The 26312-nt window shown below is 33.2% G+C and overlaps 2 protein-coding genes across 3 annotated transcripts; one reads left to right on the top strand and one right to left on the bottom strand.

Moving 5' to 3' along the window:
• Positions 1–2333: 2333 nt before the first annotated feature.
• On the top strand, positions 2334–9585 carry LOC107946176 (putative E3 ubiquitin-protein ligase RING1a). 2 transcript variants are annotated; one of them, XM_016880402.2, is made up of 10 exons: positions 2334–2741; positions 2859–2901; positions 4249–4307; positions 5877–5958; positions 6046–6166; positions 6275–6316; positions 7582–8112; positions 8372–8479; positions 8902–9078; positions 9206–9585. In XM_016880402.2, the coding sequence occupies exons 1-10, from the start codon at positions 2477–2479 to the stop codon at positions 9236–9238; spliced, it is 1461 nt and encodes a 486-aa protein (XP_016735891.2). In that variant the 5' UTR covers positions 2334–2476; the 3' UTR covers positions 9239–9585. The 2 variants fall into 2 exon arrangements, with proteins under 2 accessions (XP_016735891.2, XP_016735892.1); XM_016880403.2 differs by lacking the exon at positions 4249–4307 and having other exon boundaries at positions 2344–2741.
• Positions 9586–10543: 958 nt separating this feature from the next.
• LOC107946175 (phospholipid-transporting ATPase 2) lies at positions 10544–25263 on the bottom strand. The gene is given in 26 exon segments (XM_016880400.2): positions 10544–11113; positions 11292–11442; positions 11804–11931; positions 12142–12193; positions 12346–12519; positions 12625–12742; positions 13196–13349; positions 14612–14743; positions 15544–15650; positions 16312–16432; positions 16567–16647; positions 16771–16925; positions 17752–17916; positions 18000–18109; positions 18241–18337; positions 19261–19403; positions 19780–19877; positions 20606–20710; positions 21595–21761; positions 22650–22824; positions 22974–23066; positions 23473–23589; positions 23786–23913; positions 23916–23998; positions 24429–24643; positions 25073–25263. Coding segments are annotated over 25 exon segments (3318 nt in total). The 5' UTR covers positions 24554–24643; positions 25073–25263; the 3' UTR covers positions 10544–10774.
• Between the last annotated feature and the right edge of the window lie 1049 nt (positions 25264–26312).

Here is a 26312-nt window from a genome sequence, read left to right on the forward strand (position 1 = left end):
ATATAAAAATATCAAAATAAAACTTTAGTTGAATGGTAAATTAAAAATTTTATTAATGCAATTGATGTAGGTTTAAATACCAATATATGCATGTTTTAATCGACTTTTTTTAAAGTGAAAAAACTAAAATATCTTCAAATAATATTACTTATTTTAATTACAGAAGGACATTCTCATAAGTTCCTAACTGAGTTGGTGACCCAGTTGAGGATGACACCAACTCAATTAGGAGTTTTATTAATAGTGTGTATATATATATACAAATACACAACCAATAAAGTTCATGGAGTGTGCATAATAAAATTAAAATGTATAAAAATATTAAAGTAAAACTTTAGATTAGTGGTAAATTAAATGTTTTAAAAATGCAATTGGTGTGGGTTCAAATATCATAATGTGTATATTTTTATTGATTTTTTAAAGTGAAAATGTTAAAATACCCTCGAATAATATTACTTATTTCAATTACAAAAGGACATTCTCGTAACTTCCTAACTAAGTTGGTGACCCGGTTGAGGGTGACGCCAACTTAGTCAAGGGTTTTATTAATAGTATATATATACAACTCATGGAGATAATAAAGTGTGCATAATAAAGTTAAAATGTATAAAAATATTAAAATAAAATTTTAGTTGAGTGAAAAATTAAAAGTTTTATTAATGCAATTGGTGTGGGTTTAAATCTTAATATATGCATATTATTGTTGTTTTTGTTTAAAGTGAAAAAACTAAAATATCTTCGAATAATATTAATTACGAAAGAGTATTCTCGTAATTTTTTAACCGAGTTGGTGACCCGGATGAGGGTGACTTTAACTCAATCAGGAGTTTTATGAGACTCATGATTGGGGTGAAAAAAAAGAGTAAAAGATATTTAGTAAAAAGAATAGCTTTTTAGTCATTTATAAACATAATTTATATAAAAACGCTGTTAAGTTTTGGTTGAAATGGCATTGTCCATGTTTTAGAGATTTTGATGTTTGGATTTATATCTCATCATGTTGAGTTACCCCTAAATTTATTATGGGTTTAAATTGCATTTTTAAAGTTATACAAAAATATATAAAAAAATATAAAAATGGCTTCATAGTAATATTTATTATTATTATATTTTTCAATCGAATTAAATATGGTTCTAAATATTGTACAACCCCCTACATCGGTAAAAATAAGAAAAATAAAATGTTTTATTGTATATTTTAATTGACATAAACAGTTGTATTAACCTTTTTTTAGTCTAATTAACAATTTTGAAGGTTAAAGAGTAAAAAGTAAAAGTGAGTTAATAAAGAAGTTAATTTTTAAATGATTAAAATATTTTTACATCATTTCATAAATTTTTATAATATTAATATTTTAATAATTTAATTCCCATATTTCATACTTATTTTATATAAATAATGCTTATCAAATTTGACATAATATATATTTTTAACTATTTATTTTATGTAAAAAATTTTAATCATTAAATATATATTAATATAAATAATATTTTAGATCGATACGATAGATATATTAGATTGATTCAAAATTTCATATGCATAGTAAGTAGAAATCTATTGATAAATTTAGCGGTTGAATTATTAAAATATCAATCATATAAAAATTATGAAATAATATAATACTAATTTTTCAGTGAAACTGAATCCTTCTCTTATAAATATTATACTTAATTTATAGTTTAGATTTTAAGTAATTGCTTAGTTGAGTTAATATCGCCGAATTAAATGATATCAAACTCAATTAAAAGCATTATATATATAACATATATAGTATAAACAAGTAATAAAAAATATAAATAATTACATACGGAATAAATCTAAATAAATATAAGGAGATGATAAAATTATTGTTTTTATGAAGATATAAAAATTAGAAAGGGATGTCGGTTGAGTCTTAACTTGATTGATGTAGGAAGACGTGGATTCAAGTGCACTGAAACATAATTTTTTTTTATTTATGAGTTGAGAAGTAGTTATGGGTAGTTTTTATAATAAGATTGTTGATTAGGAAGTGATTGCATTAATACAAAGTATTTAATGGTAAATTGAGTTGGTAATCGAAAAAATCTCACCAATTTAACCCTAATTTTGAATAAATTGCATAGTTATTCAAATTTAAATAAGAAAAAGACTAAAATACCCATTTGAGAAGTAAAAAGAAAAATAGATGAGAGACACAGAAGGCCGCCCACCGAGCCAACATGTGCTCATTTAACAGATCTCTTCTTAATTAATTAATAATTAATTAAAATATAAACAGTATTAGAGAAAAAATATAGGAAAAGAGAAAAAGAAAAAAAAAAGAAAAGAAATCTCTTCCCATCTATTTATTTTTGTTTCTTTTTATCGACCCATACAGAACAAAAGGAAAAAAAAAGAAGTGAGCAATCTCAGGGTCGTCGTCCTCCCTCTTCGGCTGGGTGTCTGTGGTACCAATAACAAAGGAGGCAGAGAATCGGCAAAGCAAAGGCATCAATGCCAGCCCAGAAGCGGTCATTGCCGGAGAATCTCGACGATGAAGAGTCCAGCCTTCATCACCAAAGCCACACCAAGCAATCTCGAAAAGAAGATGGCCAACACAAACCTGAAGACGAAACAACCCAACTGGAACAAGAACAGCCCGAGCCGGACCAAGACCAACAACACCTGAAACAAGACCCCGATGACCAAAACCACCAAGCTCAACTCCAAGGCGACGACGAAGATGAAGATGACGATGAAGATGGAGATGATGAAGATGGTGACGTCCCTTTCTCTTTTTTCACACTTATATGTTTCACATATAGTTCGATGCATAGGTGTCGACTCATGTTTGAAGTTGATTTAGATTCTTGGACTCTTTTTTTTTTGGTCTCAGATTCTGATGGAAGCCAATCTTCTACTTCTCAAGAGAAACCCGAGTACTCTTTTCCCTCTCTTTCACTTTCAATCTTTTCTTTTCGTTTATAGTTTTTTTTAATCTATTTTAGCTTCATAATTAGCTTTGGCTCTGCTTTTATAAGTTGGGTTTGCTGCGATTTTCTTTCTTCTTCTTCTTTTTTTTCTTTACAACAGCATTCTTTATTTCTTTTGGATGCTTTAGCTGTTGACGAGAAAGGGATTTGAAATTAGTTGTTGGGTTTTATGCTATTTGCTATATGACATTGTGTTTTGTGATATATTTCCTCATCGTTTAATCGATTTGCATTTTGCATGTCAACGATCTATGTCCTGTATATGCTCGTAACCACATAAAGCTGGAAAATTCTGAAATTTGTTCTTGTTGTATTCTTTATCCGTTCGGGATCCTTGTTTGTCAAGTAAAACACTCGTTACCAACTTGTGAAGTACTAGCTTGAAAACACGTCCTACTATATTCTTCCACTGTTCAAAATGTGCATTATTTGCCTTACATAAATGCATTTCATTTTGATTCAGACTTCTTTTTTCTTCCCCACCTTGCGTTTTTTCGAATCTTATTATGCATCTGTGTTCAGCTTGAGCGAATCTAATAAACCTTGATGACTCAGCATCACTAGGCTAACTTTGCTGAGCAGTCGGTCAAAGAGTCATGTATTGAGACCAGGGAGGTACCTCTGCCTAGACTTTTTAACTTCTCTTTCTTCAAATAGTAAGACGATACAATCAATCATGTCAATTTGGTGTTGCTGGCCTTGTGAGCAAGAATGGAAGTAAGAGGAGACAAGCTAGTGAGGTTTGAAAGGCAGCTTTTCATTGTCTATTCTAGTCATTGGGAGGAATCAATTGTTGGGAGCTAACTATCGTGGAGTCTGTTATAGTGGAAAACAGTGTTGTCTCATTAATAAACTAGAACTTTTGGGTTATTCTTTTAATATAGTAACGTGAGGATTCTCATACTGAGTTGGTTTGGGCTTGATTCTATTTCTTCTTCCTATTTTGTCTAGATTTACTTAAAAATAATTTCTTTTCTTTCCCCATGGTTGTTGTTAGTATATGATAGTAAAGTGTTAGTTGACACTGTGTTGTGATTTCCTGGCCTGTCATGGAATATCTACTTGTATGATTGCTTGAAAATATTTAGATTACCTTTTAAAGTAGGTATAGTCATCTCTTTGAACCCATCCTGTTCCCATGCAAAGTCATATATTTACATTGATGACAGCAATCAAAGTATCTCTTCACTGACATGCTTACTGGGATATTTGTGCATATGGTGTATAATGTAACTTTAATCTATAAATAACGTGATAGAAAGTTCTATTAACATTTTTATGTTCGAATTCCAGATTTGTCTTAGTAGAGCTTCCGGAAATTCGTAAAGATGTTCAATGTCCAATTTGTTTAGGTAATGCTTCAATTTGCTATCATTTTATACTCTCTCCTACAGTTTCTAATGAATGTCCGTGATTAGGAGTTGAGATATATGAACCAGTGGTTGTATTATATTTCTATAAACAAATCCTATTTGGTTACATGCTCTTGAATCCATCACCTTTTATCTCTTTATCTATCTATATAGATAGATAAATAGATAGACAGATAGATATCAAGTTTGAGTCCCATTTGCATAAATCTTTTTTATGACTATATATTGTTGATTAACTTTTGTCTTTGGAAAATCATGTAAACCGTTACAAGAGGAAAATCAAGTGCCGTGTGTTTACTGTTTATTGCACATATTGTACTATTTATTGATAGTGTCTTATTTTTACCTGACATTTAAGTAGAATATTAAGGTTCCTTCCTTAAATGCTTTAAGATACATGTAGAAAATTTTCCAATTGCAGTTTTAGTATATTGTCTGAAGGTGATATCTTCTTTAGTTGGTTTTGTGCAAATCAAATGCTCTTTCCCTCTCTCTAGCTTGCGCGGAAGTTAAGATGAGGTTTGTCTAACAGAAATGGATTGTCAGAACAAAGCAACTATTAATATAAAGTCTAATTTTACATAGTTGACTTTCTAAGCATAATTCTCTTAGTTTGATTTCCAAAATGGTAGATCCTACCTGTCCCATATCTTAAAATTATCTTTGCTGGATCCTATATCGGGCATAATGTTCACGTTGTTTTTTCCTGACATTTGCTGGAGTTGGGAAGTTTTTTTTCACCATTGTGCTTAATGGTGTTAGAAGTTCAGTGTAGATTCATAAATTTAATAGAATGTTTTTTCACCCATGAGTGCATGGGAACCCATAAATAATACGGAAAACCAAGGAGATAGTTGTATATCTGGATGCTCCTTGAAAGATCTAAAGTTGAGAAGATAGGAAAAAAGATGATTTAAGATTGTTGCTTTTGTTGTATCTGAATTTTCAGGTCGTTTTCAATGGATTCGGAGAAAGGGGTTTTGATGTTATGTAAATCTAAAGTTTTTAACTGTTTTTGGTGAATTGGGAGGAAGGTATCATTTAAAAAATACAGATAAGTTGGATCATGTCAGGTGTTAGTAAAACACTTAATCAGAGGACTCTATGCAATATGTAAATTCTAGCTGAGAAGGTTGGGTAGTCGTATTTTAGATGTAACATGTCCATAAAACAGAATTTAGTTAAATTTATATAAATATATATGCATGTTTTCTCTGAAGGAAAAATCACAAAAGAGTAATATTATAGTATTTGTATTTACATGTTTCATTGCTGCTTAGTTTATGGAGACAACCTGGATAACAAAATAACAATTGCTATATCTGATTGCATCAGGGTAATGGTATGCTTGTTAGTCTTGCCTTTAATATTTCTGCCTTCCTGGTCTGTGGTCAGCAGTATTGGGTTATTGCTTGAGTTCTTTTTATGGTGCATTTTGTCATCTAGCAATAGGATTTGATCAGGTTAACTCGCACAATTTGCCTATTATCAGTGGTTGGACATTGATGTGGTAGAAGATTTGTAATTTATTGTTTTCTGTGTGTACAGGAATCATAAAGAAAACAAGAACTGTAATGGAATGCCTACACCGTTTCTGCAGAGAATGCATTGACAAATCAATGCGACTGGGGTATGTTATAAATGGATTGCTACTATCTTGCCTTTGTTTGGGTAATTTTGTGAATATCTAGAAATTCTTATTTGATTCTGATTGTAGGAACAATGAGTGTCCTGCTTGCCGTACGCATTGTGCTAGTCGACGTTCTCTAAGAGACGACCCAAACTATGATGCCTTAATTGCAGCTTTATATCCAGATATCGACAAGTATGAAGAGGAGGTATAAGTCTTATACTTTCTTTTCTTTTTTACTTTCAGGGTGCTATTATAAATTTCTTACACCATGATCTTGCCCATCAATTCTGGTCTTGTGCATCTGGTCTCTCAGGAATTGGCGTTCCATGAAGAGGAAAGGACTCGCAATAAGCAGGTCAGATATATATTTATATTTACATATGTAGGTTTTTTACTACATGCATTTATTTCCCGCTGCTCTTTGCTTATTGTTAAGGTCGGCATCCTATTTTCTAGATTTGCAGATGTTTGTGGTGATTTGTCTTCATTCGTCTACCTTAAAATATGCAACCTGATATTCTTGGTAGTTACTTGTATCAGCTGCATTCATACAATTGTATTAGGTGCTTATTCAAGTGTCATTTTCGCATTTTGGCTTTGGCCTAATGCCGTGAATGGCTCATGTAAGTCCCTGTATTTTGAAAATGTCCAATGTCCAATCTAGTATATGTACTATTTCGTGTGTCAATTTCATACAGGATCTTAACACCTTTCAATGAGTCTGATGTAAGAATTCGACTTGTGGCATTTGTATGCCATATATTTATTTTTAAATTTAGTTTTGTTTTCTGTATAGACTAAAAATTGGAGATTAGATAAAAAAAAGAAAATCTAAGTTTTTTAAATATTAGAATCTAGAATTTTATAAGATATATAAATAGCAAATTTAACTTTAAAAATTAAAATCTGTAATTTTAAAAATTTTTAATTCAAAGAAATTGTTTTATTTATTTTATTAATTAAAATTTGGAAATTTAAAATTTTAAAAACATTAATTATGTATTAAAATCTGGAAATCTTTTAAAAAGGGAAAATAAGAAATTAAAAAAAGAGGAAAAGAAGTAGGAAAAAGAAACATGAAATGGCTCCGTCTCTATGTCCTTGTCCTTTTTTTTTGTTCTTTTAAAAGCTTTTCAAATATCATCTTTTAAAAGTTATCCGAGAAATTTTTTATAATTTTTGAATGAATACCCTCTGTGTATTTTTAATATGATATGGCATGGTGACGTGGTAAAAAACGTGGGTCCTTTGCCATGTTATCACCTCACTGACACAGCTATGATAGTAGTAGTAGTACAAGTACCATTCCGAACAATTTTAAAGTATAAGTACCACAACGAAAAAAAATATATGCTACAGGACCATTTATGACATTATCCCTATCTTTAATGCTTTGTGGTGGGACAAATAACCGAATGGAAGAACTGTATTTCTCATTTCATAGATATGAGATGACAAAACTTGTCCTAGACATTGACCTGGCTATACAGTACATGTTTGCTCTGTACCTTTTTTGACTATCCAATTATGTGTTCAAAGAATACCATTAGACCATGTTGCAAGTTCAAGATTTTGACACATTCTTTATCTTCGCAACGGTTGTTTCAATATCTTGTACAGATTCAAGCATCGATTGCCCAAATTTTTCAGAGACAATCAGAAGCACTAGTTAAACGACGTAGTCTTGGCAAAGAGAGCAGCACCTTTAGCGCTAGATCACAGCGCCATCATCGTAGTGCTCATCCTCGTAGGCGACGGAACTCTCGAGGAGTTGAGCATCAAGGATCTGAAGACAATGAGGATGAAAACGATGATAATGGAGGCAAAGATTCTTCTTCCACAGATGAGCGCTGTACAGAAGTGAGGCAGAGAAGGCGCAAAAGACGGCCTGGAATTCGGTTGTCCCTGCCTTCTTCATCAGTGGTAAACTCAGATGGTGGATATGTTGAAAATGATACTGAAGTGTCTAGAGACAGCAGAGGGATTTCTCCTGGGCTTGTCTGGAATCCAGACATGCTTGCTTGGGGGAGAGGTGGTGCTCGGAGTCACACTCGACATGGAAATTCAAGCAGTGGCAGCAGCAAGAGTTCACGTGCTCGCTTGAACAGATTGGTAGAGTATCTTAGGAGCTTGGAGGAAAACGAAGATGAGGTATGTTGGGATCATACTATTAGACTCTCCATAATATATATGGTTTCGGTATCACTGATATTAAGCTCCCATTGTTAGCATAACTTTCTAGCGGTTCTTATCTTTTTTATGGGTTCTGTTCGAGTAATACCATAGGATTCTTCTCTCCTTGCTCTCTGCACACCCAGCCCCCTTTTTCTTGTCTTTTCCCTTTTATTCCCCATTTTGTATGCAGGTCCTCCTTTTATATAATAACTAAAGCTTAATTCTTTGGATGCAGTTGGATGTTCATCTCAAGCTTATTTCAGTGGATGAACACAGTACATCAAGTTTGCAGCAACCTTACCTTTGTTGTCGGCCCAGTCTGTCAGTTAAGCAGCTATGTGAAGTGAGTTCTTTCCCACCAGCTTAAACATAGAATTTCTCTCTTCCAAAATCTGAAGTTAGACTCTAGAAAAATGACAATTTTGATGAACCTCGACATTTGTTTGAATGGGCATAATGCATTAAATCTGTGATTTCAGTTGACCCAATTCCAGCTGCGAGTCACTTTAATACAGTGTTTGGTTGGTGTGCCCATATGATTAAGTTTTGGGGTTGACCTAAAGGTCTGATGTGTGAAATTGATTTTCTAACTTAAATCCTATGCAGGATGAATCCTTCATGTGGTACTGCTGTTCCAGCATCCCTCCCCCCACTTCATTTCTTACTCTATGAAATTGGATCTCATTTTTCTTTTTTATGTTTTTGCCTTTAAGACAAACCATTCAGGATGATTGTCTAAAATTGTAGTGATTGATTGTTGCACAGTACATCGCTCTCCAGACACCATTACGGGCTGAAGAAGTAGAAATATTAATGGTAAAAGGACAATACCATACTGATGAAAAATGCACCAACCCCTCGGAGGATGCACTGCAAATCTTGGAAGGTCAAGAAACTTTGGCAGGGCTTAAGGGGAAGTGCAGTTCTGGAATAAATCATTTGGTGAGTACATTTGATGTCTCTATTTGAGGTTATATCAATTTGTAGTATTCTTGGATTTAAGGGTTCACAATCGTATTATAAACCTTTTTGTCTATAGAATTAAATCTGAATAGCATTTTGGTTTCAGATTCTGGCATATAGGCAGAGGCAAAGTTGCTAGCAAAATTGCAGCAATGTTGAAAGTGCGGGTTCTACAAGACACACAGGTTGTTGGCAGTTGACTCTGATAATTTACATTTGAGTTTGTATGTAAATACACGGATTCTGGAGGGGTCTGGTCGTTTGATGAAACCATTGTTTGAGTTGCGTTCTAGGTGATGTAAAATTTAGGACATTGAGTCGAGGTTTTCGAGGTTGCTATAACTCAACACTTTGGCATTAGATGGTAAATTAGAAAAAAATGGAAAGATGTATAACATATATATCATCTTTTTTTTTTATTGGTGTGTTTGTTTGGTAATAATCTAAGAAATTTTTTCTTTTTATAACAAATTACTTTCAGTGGAATTTTGATATGTATATATTATAATGAAATTTGATCTCTTGAAAAGGGTATGTATAGGACATACACTCAACTGAACTCAAGGATCTACTTCATCGAAAATCAAATAATTATTTGTTGCTACCAAGGTTCAATCCTAATATTACAGACGAGTAAAAAAGAAACAATATGATCAGTATAAAAGGAAGGATTATGGATCAATGTAATCTTGCCATGCTATAGTACGAATGGTACTGTTTCCTAGATGATGATGATAGTGGATTGAAATGGAGGGAGACGGTCAAAGTGAAAGGTGGATATGCAATGATAGTGGTTACTTTGAGGATATGCAATAAATTACAGTGGTGGGTGAGGCAACAGCATGACACTCGAGGAGTTTGGTTTTGATGGGCACTGGGGCCAGCTCCTAGATTAGATTTAACAATCTACGGGATGCATGCTGAAATATTGGATAAAGCAGCCAGTGACGGGATATGGTTATGGCAACATATTTTGCTTTCCAATTCTTACTTTCCCTATTCAGGGAAATCACTCCTGCTTTGCATTTTGTATGCTTTAGTTTAATGGGAATTCAATGTTTCTTCCTTTATCCTATGAATTGGACACTATCTATAAAAAAAGAAAGGAAAAGAAGATGCTCAATCAGCTGCAAAGCTTTACGATCGAGAGTCGATCGAAGTGCACGGGTTTACAATCAGGATTGTTATTTTCTGTCACTTGGTTTTATTATGTTTGGAATTACAATTATTTATCATAATTGATTACACCTCTACGATTACAATAAGTGCGACACAAATCTTCATTTTTTATTTTGCATATTTTTACTCTTGTTGAAACTATTAAAGATAAGAAATCACAGTACTTAACACAATTTTAAAAAATTCTTTATATACAGCGGACATACTTTAAAAAAAAAAACAAAAACAAAAACCTTTTCGTTCATTCAGGCAATCCATCTTGAAATTCGTATGAAACTTTAGTTTCCATTATTTATTATATTTCATGAAAATTTTGAACAGAAAGAATGTAAAACATTCGTATTAAAGAGCTCTTCCTAATCTCAGTATCAAGCGTCACAAAACTAATAATTTACTTGCTAAGTTTACATGAAATGAGAACGTCAATTTGTTGAAATGAATGCTGCCGTATCTCAGAATGTAAATCATGTATTTAGCTATACAATATTTGTATACCTCAATTGTCCTTGCAGTTCCTTGAATAGCTTGAAGACAATCTAGATTGCGACTGAAAGAAATCAAAAGGAGTTCCTGATCCCAGCGACCTTCTTGAAGAGTTCGGTGAATCCGATAGAAGAGGTTCATAAACTGGGTTTCTGTTCTTTGGTTGACTAATTTGCAAGGGAGAAACTACTTCTTTCTCCATCGGTCTTGGGTGCGGCTCGATATTGCCTAAAGTCAGAATCGGCCCACCCATTCGTTCAGCCTGCTGAAGTGTATTGATTTTACTTGGTCTGTATGTATACCGGAAGTACTTCAAAGCTAGAACCGGTCCCATCCCTGCTACAACTATGAGCTGTTCAAGAGAAACAAAGACAAAACAACAGACCAGTATTCAAACTGAAGCCATAGCACTAATAAGCCGACAAGTGGAGAAATTAAATTCCAGTATTTAACAGGAGAACAATGGCGATGGATTCCTCCCTGTAACATCAAAAGGAAAGCAACTAAAAGACGGAGAGAGTGAAACTTACGGACATAGTTATCCAATAAGAAGGATGCCTACATAACCGGAACATAATAGTGTACATCCCTGATGCAGGAATTGCGCTGAAAATCCAATTAATTACATAGAAAGCAACTAAATTCCCCCATATGGCAAGATGTTGCAATATCGTGAAGGAACTGCAAGCACCAATTAAAGTTCAGCAAGTCAGGATATTTAAATATATTAAAAGTGGTATCATGAAGCCATTTTAAAAATTCTGGTTACGAGCTATTTATCATGGGTCAAGATGCACATTCCAAGCCTGTGGGGGGTGCAAGCCATGGCATTTTGATGAACTACAAAGTATAACTCCCCCTTAACAGCACTTATGGAGCAACACTATTTTACATTGCTTCTCAAGCAAGGACAAACTACATGATATGCCATTTTTCTAACCCTCTATAAGCTGGAGTAAAAGACCTTATGTGAAGGGGAAAAAAGGAAAAGAAAACAGAAATGCAACATATAACTGCAGTCTACATTTAAATGGAAGCATACTTTGTCTCCAAAGCCACTACAAAAGCCTGCAGCCATATACATCCAGAGAGTGCCACCATAGAAAGTTCTTCCATTTCACTTTTCTCGTAGGCATAAGCATGTATGGTGATCACAAACACAACAATTGCCTGCAAATCCCCACAAAATTAATTGATGAGACAATAAAGCAAAATGTTATAAATCAACAAGCAATATCAAGTAAAGATGTTTTCATTATGAGTTTCAATCATCGATTTAAGATTTAACTACAGTCATGGATCACTAAATGTTTTCAGATTTGTTTTAATTACTTTACAACCAGTATCAGTCAAGATGCTTTGATAAAGAATAGCACTCACATGGAACAAAGATCGACCAAACCATCCAGCAAATGTACTCGGATTCAGAAGCCTGTTAGAGAAACAATTATGTATCAGTTAGATGACCATAACCAGCAGTCTACACGGTTGTATGCTAAAAGGATACAACCAATTCTCCAGTCCCATTTCCTAACCCTGTTATATAGGAGGAAAAAGGCCAAAAAAGGCGGAGAAACAGTAAACCTTCCCGCTTGGCAGTAAAATAAAATTTGTGGATGCTGCATAACTGTTCCTTCACTAAGATCTTTGTCAAGGACACTGACTAGAACAGGAATACTAGTGTAGAAAACATTATAGGCCATCAAGCTAACAGAATTGAAAAGACTAGTTCCAGAGACACCTGAAATAAAAGAGAAACTGATGTATTCTGGTGTCAGCAGAAAAGTAATGATAAGCAAGTTCAAGTGAGAATCAAGTACAATAAAAGCAACAAAGAGAGGAACATCATATTTAGGAACTCACAAAATTTGGATGAAACATATAACTAGTGACTTGTAGAAGGAATACTGGGAAAGAAATGCTGTACGATTGTAGGAATAACGGCCATGAACAAGTATTAATCTTTTGAGAAACCTGAACTCTGCAACCAAGAGAGGTATTTAGGAAAAGAAAACAGATAAAAAGTAACCACTCCACAATGAAGATGAAAAAAAAAAAGAACATCTCAAATGCCCATGATTATCCAAACTAGGTAGCATTCTTGGCACAATTCTAAACTCTCCTGTCAATGCCAGTCATAAGCACATTTATCCAAACTAGAACACGTCAAAACCATTAAATAGTATATTATCATCACGAAATAGTTCTAAAAATCCATCTTATGCTCATAAATGTTATATTTTCCTGAGGGGTCATAACAACAAATCTTCCTTTAGGTTCATTATCATAACGACAACTTATTGCCTGAATAGCATATATGTTGAGAACTTTCAAAATTACAACAATTTACGCCATAAGTTCAATAACCGATAAGAAGAAAATAAATAATAGGCAACCAGTCCTGAAGGCTTTCAAAATATTTAAAGATACTTACTTCCAATACTATAATCAGCTGCTCTTGCAGCCTGCAGCCCTTCTCTTCCACTAATGCCAACACCAATATCAGCTTGTTGTATCATTCTCACATCATTTCCACCATCCCCAATAGCCAATGTTCTATAATCACATGATTTCAAGAGTTCAACAAGCTGCCAAAAGTATAGTTCCGTTTAGGTGTAAAAGTCATCATTTCAGTATAAAAGAAGGCTATAACTAATGAATATAATCTTTTATAAATACTGGTAATGAACTACAAATAAAATATTCAGCAATTTAAATTAGAAGGGATAAGATTAACTCCTTAAGAACAAAGCAAAATACAGCCTAATAATGTAAAAAATTCAATGAGATAAAGACAATAAGAGAATTAGAAAACTAGAGCACGCAATATATGTACTTCTAAAAATCCTAAGGTCACAGCATTGACATTAGAAGCTGGTCTAGCTAAAATATATTAGGGCAATAATAATTCACACTTCATAATGAGAGGTGATAGCACTTCCAAAAACACTACCAAAACGATGTCTTAAACTCTCAAATTACTTTATCCTTTTTATTTATTTATTTATTATAAGATTTACATTTATGTTAGTACTTAGAACTCCCAGTATGCATTGGGCCAAGTTATGCCAGTGTTCACTCAACATTTCTTCTTAGAAGCACGAAAATCAAAAGGTATAGTTTCCCCTTGCTGCTTCATAGTAGTACCAATACTCTATAGTCTGCATACAGAGAGATCCAACAGTTCTTTCCTATTCTCCTCTCCATTTTGAGAAGAAAGGTGCTGTCCATACATAAAAGATTGGAAAAAAGGTATATCGATTGTAAAGATTAACATGCATGACATTTATTCTGCCCCCACTAATGCTCTTGGATGTCTTATCAGTAGAACATGCCGCAAATGCCAGCAGTCTGGATGTATCCCCTTTTTTCTTCATTAATTAGCTTGTATATCAGTTTTAAGCCAAGAGTGTTGCCTGATGAGAGAAATCTGTAGATAACGATCATATTCATGACTATTATGGGTGAGAGCTATACATCCTCTTCAAATCTTAATTACATTATGTATTTTGGTTAGAGAATTTTAGGAATTCTATTTCATATATTTCTACTAGGAAAATTCCCTTTACAAAAGTGGCAAGACTTTTGTATTATGGACCACCGATTATTTTAGAAAGTTTAAGATTATCTTTTTACTTCAGAATATCCTTAGCACAGCAGTGGAGGTTACCATGAGCTTTAAGGAAAAATTTATAGAAAATAAATAATAACATTAATAAGTGAGCATGATGAATATGATTATGAGGGAGAAGATACTAAGAAAGTTCTGTAGTTGTAACACAAGCTCAATATAAGTATATAACAATCCAAAATATATTTAATACTTTAAAATTAATAACAAAATCAAAACCTGTGCTTTTTGGGACGGTGTAACACGACAACATATAGCCGTCCTTGACAAAATAGCTAATTCTGTAAAGGCTTTCCTATAATGCTTAAGTGCAATTTCAAGAGCCCATCCATCAACAACAAATGCCACATCCTGCACGGAATTGGAGAAGTAAAAAATAGGGAAATAAATGCAATAGTGAATAAAACCTTGTGAGTTAAAAATTAGACAGATAAAAACTTACCAAGCAATTCTTCCTATGAGTAAAGTAAAAATAAACTAAACCCTATAGAAGCAAAAGAAAGGGAGAAAGGTTCTTTACAAGATTGTTTAGGGTACCATTTCTTACAATTATTCTAAGGTAGCATGAATTTCAATTAAATACTCAACCAAGAATGTGAGGAGATGAAATAAAAATCATTATCATCAGCTTAGAATCACTAGACATAAGCCAACCATTTACTGTTTCTTTTCTTTTTTCATAGAAAGTATATATTTATTTTTGGATTACACGTATGTGAGTGAATAAGCCTTGTGGGCCTCACACACATTGTCCACTTCTAGTGACAATTGCTTATGCACCCACTTCGACAATTTAGAGTGCATAGCTGAAGTGCTGAGCTTCTTACTTTGATAATCTGATTAAGTTAACAAGGACCTTAGGTTTTCTAACGACTGGTATTTTTTTGTTCTTAGTTACATACTGTTAGAAACCTAACAACATTTGTCTGTGCTTGTGAGGTGGCTCTCTAAAATCTTTTTTTCAGAATCACGATTCAGTTTAGAGCCAGAAAATTTGCCCTTAATCAAGTCGATAATTTACTTAAAAAAAAAAAGAATTCTACAATTAACTGCAATTAGGAGATCGCAAACACACAAGAATAGTGGCCAGAAAGAAAAATAACACGAGAACCCCTCACATAAATTTCCAAGGATGAAGCATTGAGGTTTACCTTAGGTTCCGAAGATGTTATCCTCATTGTAAGCAAAACTCTCTCTAAACTTCTACAAACTTCATCTTCAGTTTTTCCATCAATTAGAAGAAGCTGACCTTTTGGCTCTGGTAATTTGGAAGGAAGGGAGGAAACATCATTAACGTGAAACGAACAACTGATGAGAATTCAAACTGTGACATTCTATTCATTGATTAAAGCAACTGAATTTCTTGTGGCACCAATAGTATCAAAACTGACAGCAAAAGGCCAACTCCACCAGACAATCACCTAAAAATGCATAATGACCCTTCTAACAAACCAAAACCTCAATTATTGCCCCCGCGAATTACATTCAGCTTAATCATTAATCTGGCATCAAACACCAAAAATGATAATAAAATATGACAAGACATTTAAGAATCTTTAATAACATAAAAGGAAAGGCATACAGTATAAAATTTCAGGTACTAAAATTTTGAAGATAAAGCTAAACTCTAATTTTTTATGTTTATTTATATTTGACTCTAACACTTTTTTATTATTATCTTTATTAGAAAAAATAAGAATGCATGAAGCATTTTTAGGTAAGTGGAGAGATGCAAGGATGAAAACTTGAAAGAAATGTAGTTGTTCAATCCAAGCAACAAATCATACAAGTAGCTTAGTTCCAAACGTTTAGGAACCATGAAAAGTCCTCATTGACCAAGATATTTGAAACAATAACATAAACAGCAGGACATGTGATTAACACAAAGAGTTGAGATTTATGTAAATGATTTAATCCACCTGGGGAAATAAAATTGCAAGAAAGAGCAATCTGTATGGCAGTATTCTGCTTGTCTCCGGTCAGCATCCAAAAATTAATTCCAGCTTTCCTGAGTGTCTCAATTGTTTCAGGTACACCATCCTAAAATGATTAAAAAGATTAAAAGAGCGACATGTTAACATCCAAAGTATTCCATGGAAATGATGTATATTTGACTTTAAAATAGATGAAAAAAGTTTTAAACATGAAAGTTGGATTTAATAGCTCAATTTCACCTGTAGATGATCCTCTATTGCAGTAACACCTAGAACCTCAAAATCATGTTCTAATCTTTGGCAAACCTCAGCAATCCTCCACTGCAGAATGCGGACACTAGAGGAACTAAGTCACTTATCACCAAACTTGACCAAAAGCTTGCAGAAAAAAATAAAAATAAAGAAACAAATAGAACACAAAAAGATCACTGGATTGTACTTCACCTCCCTATCAACTAATGTGCTACTAGCCTCTTTGAACAACAAAGACCACTCTTGATACTCATCCTCTCTCAATTCACGGCAAGCTAAGCATAAAGTACGAAGCCCCAATTGAGCATACTGTTCTACAGCTTCAATAAATGTTCTTGTTTGTTGCCCTGAAAAAGAAATGATTTTACCATATAGAAAGCCAACTGATGCAGTATCAAGTATCTGTTTCCTTTTAATGAATGATTATATTTTCTAACATGCCATAATCAAGATATTCTATTAGTAAGTCACAAAGGTACATTACAAGCCACAAAAATCTTCCCGCCATTAAAACAAATCAAATATATTAGTAAGCCAGTAAGATGAGGGGGTAAATCACGTTTATGATTATTGATGCATGATCCTGAAGTTATATGCATAACCTACAGTGAAAACAGCCTGTAACAAAAAAGAAGCCACCACATGCAACTTTTTGAATTCTAGTTCCTACAAATTTAGTAAGCCCTTTTCTATGATTACAATGAAGTCCCAACAAGGATGTTAAAGAACTACAAGAAATACTAATATGAGGATGGCAAACTCTGAACATAGATTAAAGATAATAAATTCCAATTTCTTTTATAAAATATATGTTCATGGCAATGAAATGAAAAGGATGAGACTTGAAGTTGAAACAAATATATCAGGCGACATGGACTTATTACAAGATCTAAGCCTCCAACACCCCATCCTCAAACTGATGACATGATCATTGTGCCATGCAGGATAGCGATGATTATTTATACTAGTGAACCAAAGATATTCATCAAAGAGGAAAAGGATGTCCTTGCAGATCGAGGCAACAATCATCAAATAATTAAAAGAAAATCATGCAGCTACACTGCCAATGACCATCAAATAAATTGATTGAATTAGAAAGAATAACCTAGTTGATGCATTTAAAACGTTCTCTGAAAGTCCTAAGATGAGCAAAAGATAGAATAAAAACATTACCAACATAAGCAAAAGGAAGAATTGCTTCATCTGCACCCTTTGACAAAAGTACAATTTTTCCATTCTGGCAATCTTTAACAACCACCGACATTCTTTTCCGATCAGAAGTGAACTCCAAAATCTCCAACACTTCATACTTAATCACAGAACCGTTGAACCTGATCTCTATAGTATTTAATAGGGAAAACCATAAATAATCATACCAGCAATCAACTTCTGTACACCAAAAAGAAAAGGAGTTTTTTTACCAAGAATATTTGCATTTTTATTGGCATAAACCATATGCAATTGAGCAGCAGCATTAACAAGAGCATCTTCATCCTGAGATTGTGCCTTGTATGAGATGGCTCCGGTTTTGCTACAGATGATTAAACAAGGTTGGGATGATATGTATTAGAATTTCAAAACCGAGAACAAGTTATGATACTGTTATGTGGATCTATCTCTAAATTGCAGCTAAAACTCTACAAAGATAGAAGATAGAATCACCTCTTTATAGGAACAACAGTATTACATATAGCCATAACTGTGAGAAACTGAACAACATCAGGAGAGCTACCAGCAACAGCATTAAGCAGTTTCGTATCTGTGCACCAGTGGCAAAATTAGTCATAATCGAAGTTAACAATTCTTACTTGAAAATTGTCCTCAATATTTGAAAACCGAAAGTAACACTAATTGATTTAAAGATCCTCCACATGAATTTCAAACTATTTCAAGCACAATAAGAAGCATAAGATATCAAAAGTATTGACCTCATTTATCCAAAAGCATGCAAATTGCTTCAAGTCAATCATGTTATTTCCAAGTATAAATACCACAACCACAAAGAATAACTTACTAAAGCCACATTTTGAAAGATAAATCAGATTTTTATATTATAAAGAGGGTAAAATAATATTCAGTGAACATATTTTACTGATATAATTAATAAAGTGTCACACACTGCTTAAAATGGTGAAACATTTTTCCTTCCATAACTTATGGGCTGGGCAAAATAGATGTGCAGAATTGCTGAAAGCCAGAAAAAATACATCACATCAGCAGCCAGAAGCATTGTGCCAGAGCACAATGAAGTATCAGAAAATGTACAAAATAACAAGACGCCAAGAGTACACTTACTAGAACAAGCGTGGAAGCTCCATTCCCGTTTTATAAAACTTAAGCAATAGTAAATTTCATTCCCATTTTTGGACCACCTCAATTATAAAAGACAAATTTTCCTGATTATTTCGATGAAGAAGCAAGAAAACATATTTAAAGAAGATACTTTTCATCATTTTCAGCAAGGTTTTCAGGGAGAAGAGAAAAGGTAATTGATTAACTTAGTTTGATAAGTTGCTCTTGGCTACAAATGTAGACAGCTGCCTTATGGTAGAAAGATATACTGATGACATAAAGGAAATATTCATTCAACAGAATTGAAAACTAAAAATGGATTGGAGGAATAAAATAAGTAATGAGAAAAGATGAGGCAACAAGCAAGAAGGAGAAAAGTAGATAGCAAACCTTTCAGTGCATCACCACTCTCATTTCCATAGAAAACACCACTAATGCAACATCTTCTAAAGATCATTCTATTTTCTGTTAGTGTTCCAGTTTTATCAGTCATTATGTACTCAACTTGTCCAAGGTCCTCACTTATTGCTGTGCTGCCGCATGAAAAAAAATGATCTTATTAAATATATATGTTCACTAAAAATCTATGGCAGAATCCAACTACATAGCTAAATAATTGCATAAATTTCTTTTCAAAATGTTTCTTACTGTAAAAATAACTTAATAATATAGTAAGAAGAAAAAGGAAGAGATAAAGAGTTTTAAAAAAAGTAAAACCAAAACAGAGAAAGAGGAACAGAAAGAAAGAACAAAAGAAAGAAAAGTGCGGCCAAGTCATATAAGACTCCAACATCACTTAAACATTTGAATAGATAATATTTAGTTTGAGTGATATCAACTTAGCTAGCAGCCTCATACACTGGAAAGGACACTCCAGCTGATGGATTTCTTGGGGAAAAAAATACTTACTTTGTTGCATGGGAAGGAATACCAGTTTCATAATCTATCATCTCAGCGTCCCAATCAATGAACTTTGCATATAAACTTTTCACAAGATCTAGAGAGACCTGCAAAAGAAAAGGGCCGATGGTTAACAAGGTTAGATATCTGAGAAAAAACTCATATATGGAAATGAATCAAAACTGAAGCAGATAATTCAAGATTAGCAGTAACAACGATAAGGATGTTTAAGATGAAACTTCATTCCTAACTATTTGAAACCTTAAGCTACAAGTAAAGAAACTGTCCATCTCCCGACCACCCAGCCCAATAGTAATAGGAAATAAACCATTAATCCAAGAGCTATTAACTAGGACCATCAGTACAATAACATGTCTATAATAATTTAAACTACAACTGGTTTCTGTCACCCACTTGGATTTCTATTAACAATAACATGATTGAACAAAAACATATCTACAACCGTCCTACTAGATTTTGCATTTATGTGCAATATCCATGAACTAAAACATTTCTACCTTGGTAGGGTTTTAATTCAACCAGCAAGCATAAACTGTATAAATTAAAGTCTACAAGTTAGTTAAGTGATGCACCTCTACTCATATTATAATTATGCCATGGACTATTAATAATTTAAACCCAAAACTCACATCACTGTTGCACCATTATTTTGATCTAGCTTAACAATCTCTTCTATTCTAGAGGACGAGAATTCTAGCTAAGAACCTTCTGTGGCTATTAGCAGCAAGCTGCCCTGTTCAGTAAAATCCAGGTTCACACCACTAAAAAGTTAAGGGCAACAATCCAAAATCATTAGCATTTTTAGATAAATTACCTTAATAGATATGGGTATCATGATGGAACACAGAAGCTCAAAACGAAGAGGAATGACCAATAGCTCATACCATGGACCTTCAATTGGATATTGCACATACCATTGCTGCAACAAGAAAGCGGGCATTTCTACAAAGTTAAAACATTGTGACACATAAAATTTAAGGGGGGGGGCAAAGCTTCATCACAAAATTAAGAGCCAAGAACAAGCAAGAAAATGATATGGAAAATCACAGGCATGCATGGAGTAAAGGCAACTGAGCAGCAAGCAAATGTGAAAAAAATAAAGGTGGAAGAATTTCACCGGTGTCCTAGGGCTAGAAACCTGCCCATTTCCAAAGATCCAGTCAGGTTAAGGTCAGAGGCTTGGTCTTAGGTATTTAGGCCCCAGCCAAGTCCAGCTAATATTTTAATCATAAATTACTATGTAAATGGGCAGGTGGGGAAGCTTGATCTTGGCTTTAAACATCTGGACACCCCTCGAAGTTACACACTCCAAAATAAAGGCTCAGATAAAATCACACTGCAGAGGAAAAAGAGTACAACCTTGCCTGGTGCATATACAAAATTTGTTTGTAGCAAAATCCACAATTTTCACCCCTGAACTATGTGATCTACTGATCTTATGCCATAATACAGATTTTAGGATATTCTCTTAATAAGAACTAAAATTCAACTTCAAGGATAGCATTAAAAAGGGGTCCTCTCAAGATGTCAAAACTTAAGACCGTATTGCAGTAGATAAATACAGATGTAAAACTAAGCCAAATGATGAGTTTTGTACAAAGAAAGGTTCCCTACAACTAAAAGAAAAGGCTAATATAGATTCCTGTTCAGTTGAAAAGTATAGACTCCATGCAAATTTGCATTGAGTTTGGAATTAAAGGAAACAAAATGTGTCATCAACCAAGCCTAAAGATTATATAATATGATAATTGATGATAATAAATAGATGAGAAACTGAAGCTAGCAAGTGCAATTTCTGACAACCTTTCTTGCTTCTGTATCCTTCCACACATTCCCAGCTATACCAAGAACCATAACAACCACTATCTGGAAAACAAATATAGCACCAGTTAACTTGTCAATCATGGCATCCATGGCTGTTAGCTTTGGCTCTGGTATGCCCCTACTCATACCCAACTTAGTTTCGTTTCCTGAAAGATGGAATAAATAATTCAAAAACTGCAATACAGATGTTAATACCATCAGAATGAAAAATGAAACCCTCAAATGGACTAAGGATAAAAAAACAAACAGAGTAGAAAACTCAGGAAGCCAGTCGAGGGAAGAAAAAGAAAAGCATAAATACTCACAAAATAATATACCATACATGTTCAGATAGCATTTAGAGAAAATAAAATAAAAGAAAAGCTATCACATTATCAAAGCATCAATAACTCAACCAGGCCATCTATGTGGCGTTAAAGTCAAGTTAAAATAGACTACTAGGCTGCAAATAATTATTTCTGAAGCAAGATGAGAACATATAACAAAAATACAAACCCATAAAGGGAGAGAACACAAAGTAAGATTGTACTGCATCCCAGGATGTTTATGCTAACAATGTCAAGTTACAAATTCTTCAAGATTGAATACTAGATGAAGCTTATTTATCAGTGCCCTTCAGAGGCTACAGAAAAATGACTAAAATATCATGATATGTTTCAGAACCCAATCTCTTCTGGCAATAGCCAAAAATATTAAAATATTACCACCTTTACTTTAGGTGGTCAAATATGCTAAGCAGTTTCGGACAACTAAAACGACATGAGTCTCGATACAATGTATAACTTTTCCTCAAAATTGATGTTAACATGAACCGCACATTAAACAAACACATTTTGCTTTCTATTTTTTTATGTAACCATGTTCACATTATTTTTATGACATAGTCCTCTATATCTCAGCTCTTTCTCATCATCTTTTAGCTTAGCTCAGTAGCACTTAGATATTAAGGGGAAAAGGGGTAAATAATAGATAACAATGATAAATTAATGATAAGATATATCAGTGGCCTTGAAATTTCATATATATGAGCTTGCCTGTGTAGACAGCAACTCCACAAGCCCATTCTGTGTTCCTCAAGTAGCATGACTGAAGAATTGTGTTTTTTATGGTCAACGGACACACATCATTATCAATAAATGGAGGGAACAAACGCAGATTGGCATCAAATCTTGTAATATCCTTATCTGGATTTGGACACTCAATAACACCCTGAAAAAGAAGATAGAGCATGTAAGGATAAAAAATACACAAATGTGTCTGCGTCTAATATTAATATATATGTGTGTGCGTGTGTGTGTGTGTGTGTGTGTGTGTGTGTGTGTGTGTGTGTGTGTGTGTGTGTGGTACTTAAATCTTGCCTTGATTTTATGCAGCAATTCAAAATCTATTCCCATGCAAGCAGAGGGTATTACCCTGGTCTTCAAATCAGTTTCACCATCAAGGGCAGCAGTCTGCAAGACAATTTGTGCTCGGTCAATTTTAAAGAATTTTGTATGCTATTGCTCTTCTGTTTTTGACATTAAGAGCTTGACCTCCTCCAAGTCTCAATTAGGTGAAAGTTTAAATTACATTTTAATCCAATAATCTTCCCGAATGAATTCATTCCACTCAGGCTTTTAACAAAATCATGTGCTGATTTAAATTCTCTTCTCTCTGAAATGCTAACAATTCAGAGTACAAAAGGTAGCCAAATCTATTCACTCGATAAAATAGAGTTTTCCAACAGAAGCTCTATTTCTCAAGTTCACATAATTCTGTTGTTATCTAAAATTTTGGAGTCCATCTCTGTCCACACTGATAGTTCAACCAAAAACTAACATTTCAGAATTTACAACTTTTAACAAGGTGCATATTCACCTCAACATAGCAAAGGCCTTGCGGATCAGAGGTCCCAATTAAAACAAGATCACATGGCACTTCATCATTCTCACGAAGCCACACTATATTACCAACATGAATATCCTGTGCTTGGATCTGCAAATGATGGCCACAACCACAAATGACATAAAAAGAGAAAGCAAAGAGTTAGTTTTACAAAGTTTAAAAGGTACACGATAGCAAGTAATCCTAAAGCAAGAGGTCATTCAACTTTAAAGGAAAAAGAGAACCAGAGGATATGCAATTAAAATCAAATAACCAAATGACAAAGAATATCAGAAAACTCCCTTACATGTTTCCTGATACCCTGCCTAACAACCCAGACTAGTTTCTCATTTGCTTTCTTGTCTGATAAATATCTATTGTAATCATCCCATGCTTCTTTTGATGCAGAGACAGCAAAAATGAAAATTAGTGGACCCAAGTACTGGCAGGATTTACTGGAGTAATCAGTGACCATAACTGAAGGCAAGCAATCAATAAGAAATACTGGTTCATGAACCGGCTGAAATAAGAAGCAATAACATATTAGAAATAGTGGCTGCATAAGAAATGCAAAATAGACAACTTTCAAGCAGGAAAAGAAGAATGATCTTCAGCCTAAATACATTATCATGCACAATTGATAAATGAATCATCAAATGCATCAAAAGCCATGTAAGAGTCTCTAAACAGGACCTTTCAGTCATCTCATGAGGCAATTCTTCATAAAATAAAATCAAACCTCAATGATTAGTCAGGCAGAAGGTATAAATTAATCACGGTACAAGCAAAATCATATGTATGTATATGCACAAAATAAATGAGCATAGCAACAGTTGATAACATTACAGTGACAAGCTTTGTTTATTTAGCTTGTGAAGCAAAGGAAAGCATAATATTAACCAAACTCGGAAACTAATATCCAATTGAAAAGAAAACTTCTTAAGATATACCTGAACTGCTCCCATAAATTTTTTGGGAGAAAGTTCAATACAGTATATTTTCTGTTAGAAATTCGATTGTCACAGTAAAGTTCATGTGATGATTCATTGTCATTAATGTAAACATATCGCTTCATTTTTGCCTCAAAAGCAATCAATGGCAACTCTACAGTTTCCCCCCAAGCTCATTACAGAGCTCAACAGCGGTAAGGAGCCTGTCACTTAACCTGAAATAGAAAAGTACACAAATTAACATTAGAAGCAATTCACGATTGATTGTCCCTTTCAAAAATTTTACAGGAAATGTAACGGAGAAAACAAACAAAATAAGAGAACCAGCTCAATTAATTACATATCACATCGTAGAATCTCCATTCAATTAGTTCAAACTAAGATTTTTCAAGCTATAATTTATCATTTAAAATAAAAGAAAATATGAGACAAGATCATGATATATAAAATTCTAGATAAAAGCTTCAATTAATCCGATGAATGGAACCGTCAGATAGATTGATTTAAAACGTGATTAAATTGCGACTACACAATTTCAAAGAAATATTGATTGAAATCGTAAGTGTATCACCTTTTTGCAGAAAATAATTGTTTGGCATCCAAGTTTATTTTGAAATTTTAACGGAAAATATGAGAGATCGTACCTCTTTTTCTATTTCTATCGATGTTTTTTCGTTCTTCCGCTCCTCCTTTCTTCATCTCCTTCCCCGGGCTCGGTCTTTGTTCTCATTTTTGCTTGAAAGGTACAAAAAAAAAAGGGCAGTTGTTGCGTGTACGCTGTTCCACTGTTTGACTTCTGTGGATCCACTATTATCCGTTCGATAATTGTAAACTTCCCTTTTGGGTCATTTTGTACTACATGTGTCACCGTCTTACACGAAATCTTGATCCAAGTTGAAATTTAACGTGTTTTAACTGAGATCGCAATCACCGCTTTCAGTTGTTTTTAAAAAGGAAAAGAAGAAATCAACCTTTGATCTACCGCTCTACTGGGCCTAATATTTTGACTTACATATATATAAATCCTTATAGTATTTACCATTTAACTGTATAGTAATTTTATGCTTAATAATATGAATAAACACATAATTGAAAATAATATTTTTTATTTTTATAAAAAATATAATGATGGTAACTTAATTATCTATCAAATTATAATCTATACCTATTATTTACAAAAAAAAATCTATATCTACCTATACTTTTTATTGTGGGTAGTTTTCAAAAAATAGTATATGAAGTTTTATTTCATCCAACCTTAATTTTAGTTCAATTAAATAAATTAATTTTTTACTTTTATCTAGTTTTGAACATTTTAAAAATAAATATATTCATTTAATTTCATGTTAAATAAATATCATGTTAAATAAATATAAGTGTTTTTATATGTAATATATAAAGCTAAAATGGTATTACTCAATAATGATATTATTAGTTTATAACAATTCGATTAAATGAAAATTTCATAATTATAAATTTTCAATATCAGATTTCATATATCATATTTTACCTCAAACCAAAATTCATATGTAATTTTGAGATTTAAATTTTATTAAAATTAAACTTTTAGTTCATAGAAGCTTACAACAAGGCGCTGACTTAAAGTAAATTGAGGTTGAGTCACGTGAGTTCTAAATACAAATTTATTCTGACTTAAGCCCTATTATATGTATGTCATATTTAAATTTATTTTGATTTATATCTAGATATATTTTGATTACCACTCTAATCATACTTATAATATTAATTATAATTATTTAAATGTATTATACATATAACTAAAAAAAAATTTCTTTGGTGCTCCGATGCAAGTGGTTTTGTCTTGAGTACAAATGAGATCACAAAATGAAATTATTGTATGTAGACCACTACAAACCCTCTTTT

Source organism: Gossypium hirsutum, chromosome D12 (genome assembly GCF_007990345.1).
Source record: "Gossypium hirsutum isolate 1008001.06 chromosome D12, Gossypium_hirsutum_v2.1, whole genome shotgun sequence".
Classification (NCBI taxonomy): domain Eukaryota; kingdom Viridiplantae; phylum Streptophyta; class Magnoliopsida; order Malvales; family Malvaceae; genus Gossypium; species Gossypium hirsutum.

Bases quoted from the DNA above. Each gene is read 5' to 3' on its own strand.
- LOC107946176 (XM_016880402.2), top strand. From the start codon at position 2,477: ATGCCAGCCCAGAAGCGGTCATTGCCGGAGAATCTCGACGATGAAGAG. The intron at 2,742-2,858 runs GTGACGTCCCTT...TTTTGGTCTCAG, and splicing joins AGATGGAGATGATGAAGATG to ATTCTGATGGAAGCCAATCT. The intron at 8,113-8,371 runs GTATGTTGGGAT...CTTTGGATGCAG, and splicing joins TGGAGGAAAACGAAGATGAG to TTGGATGTTCATCTCAAGCT.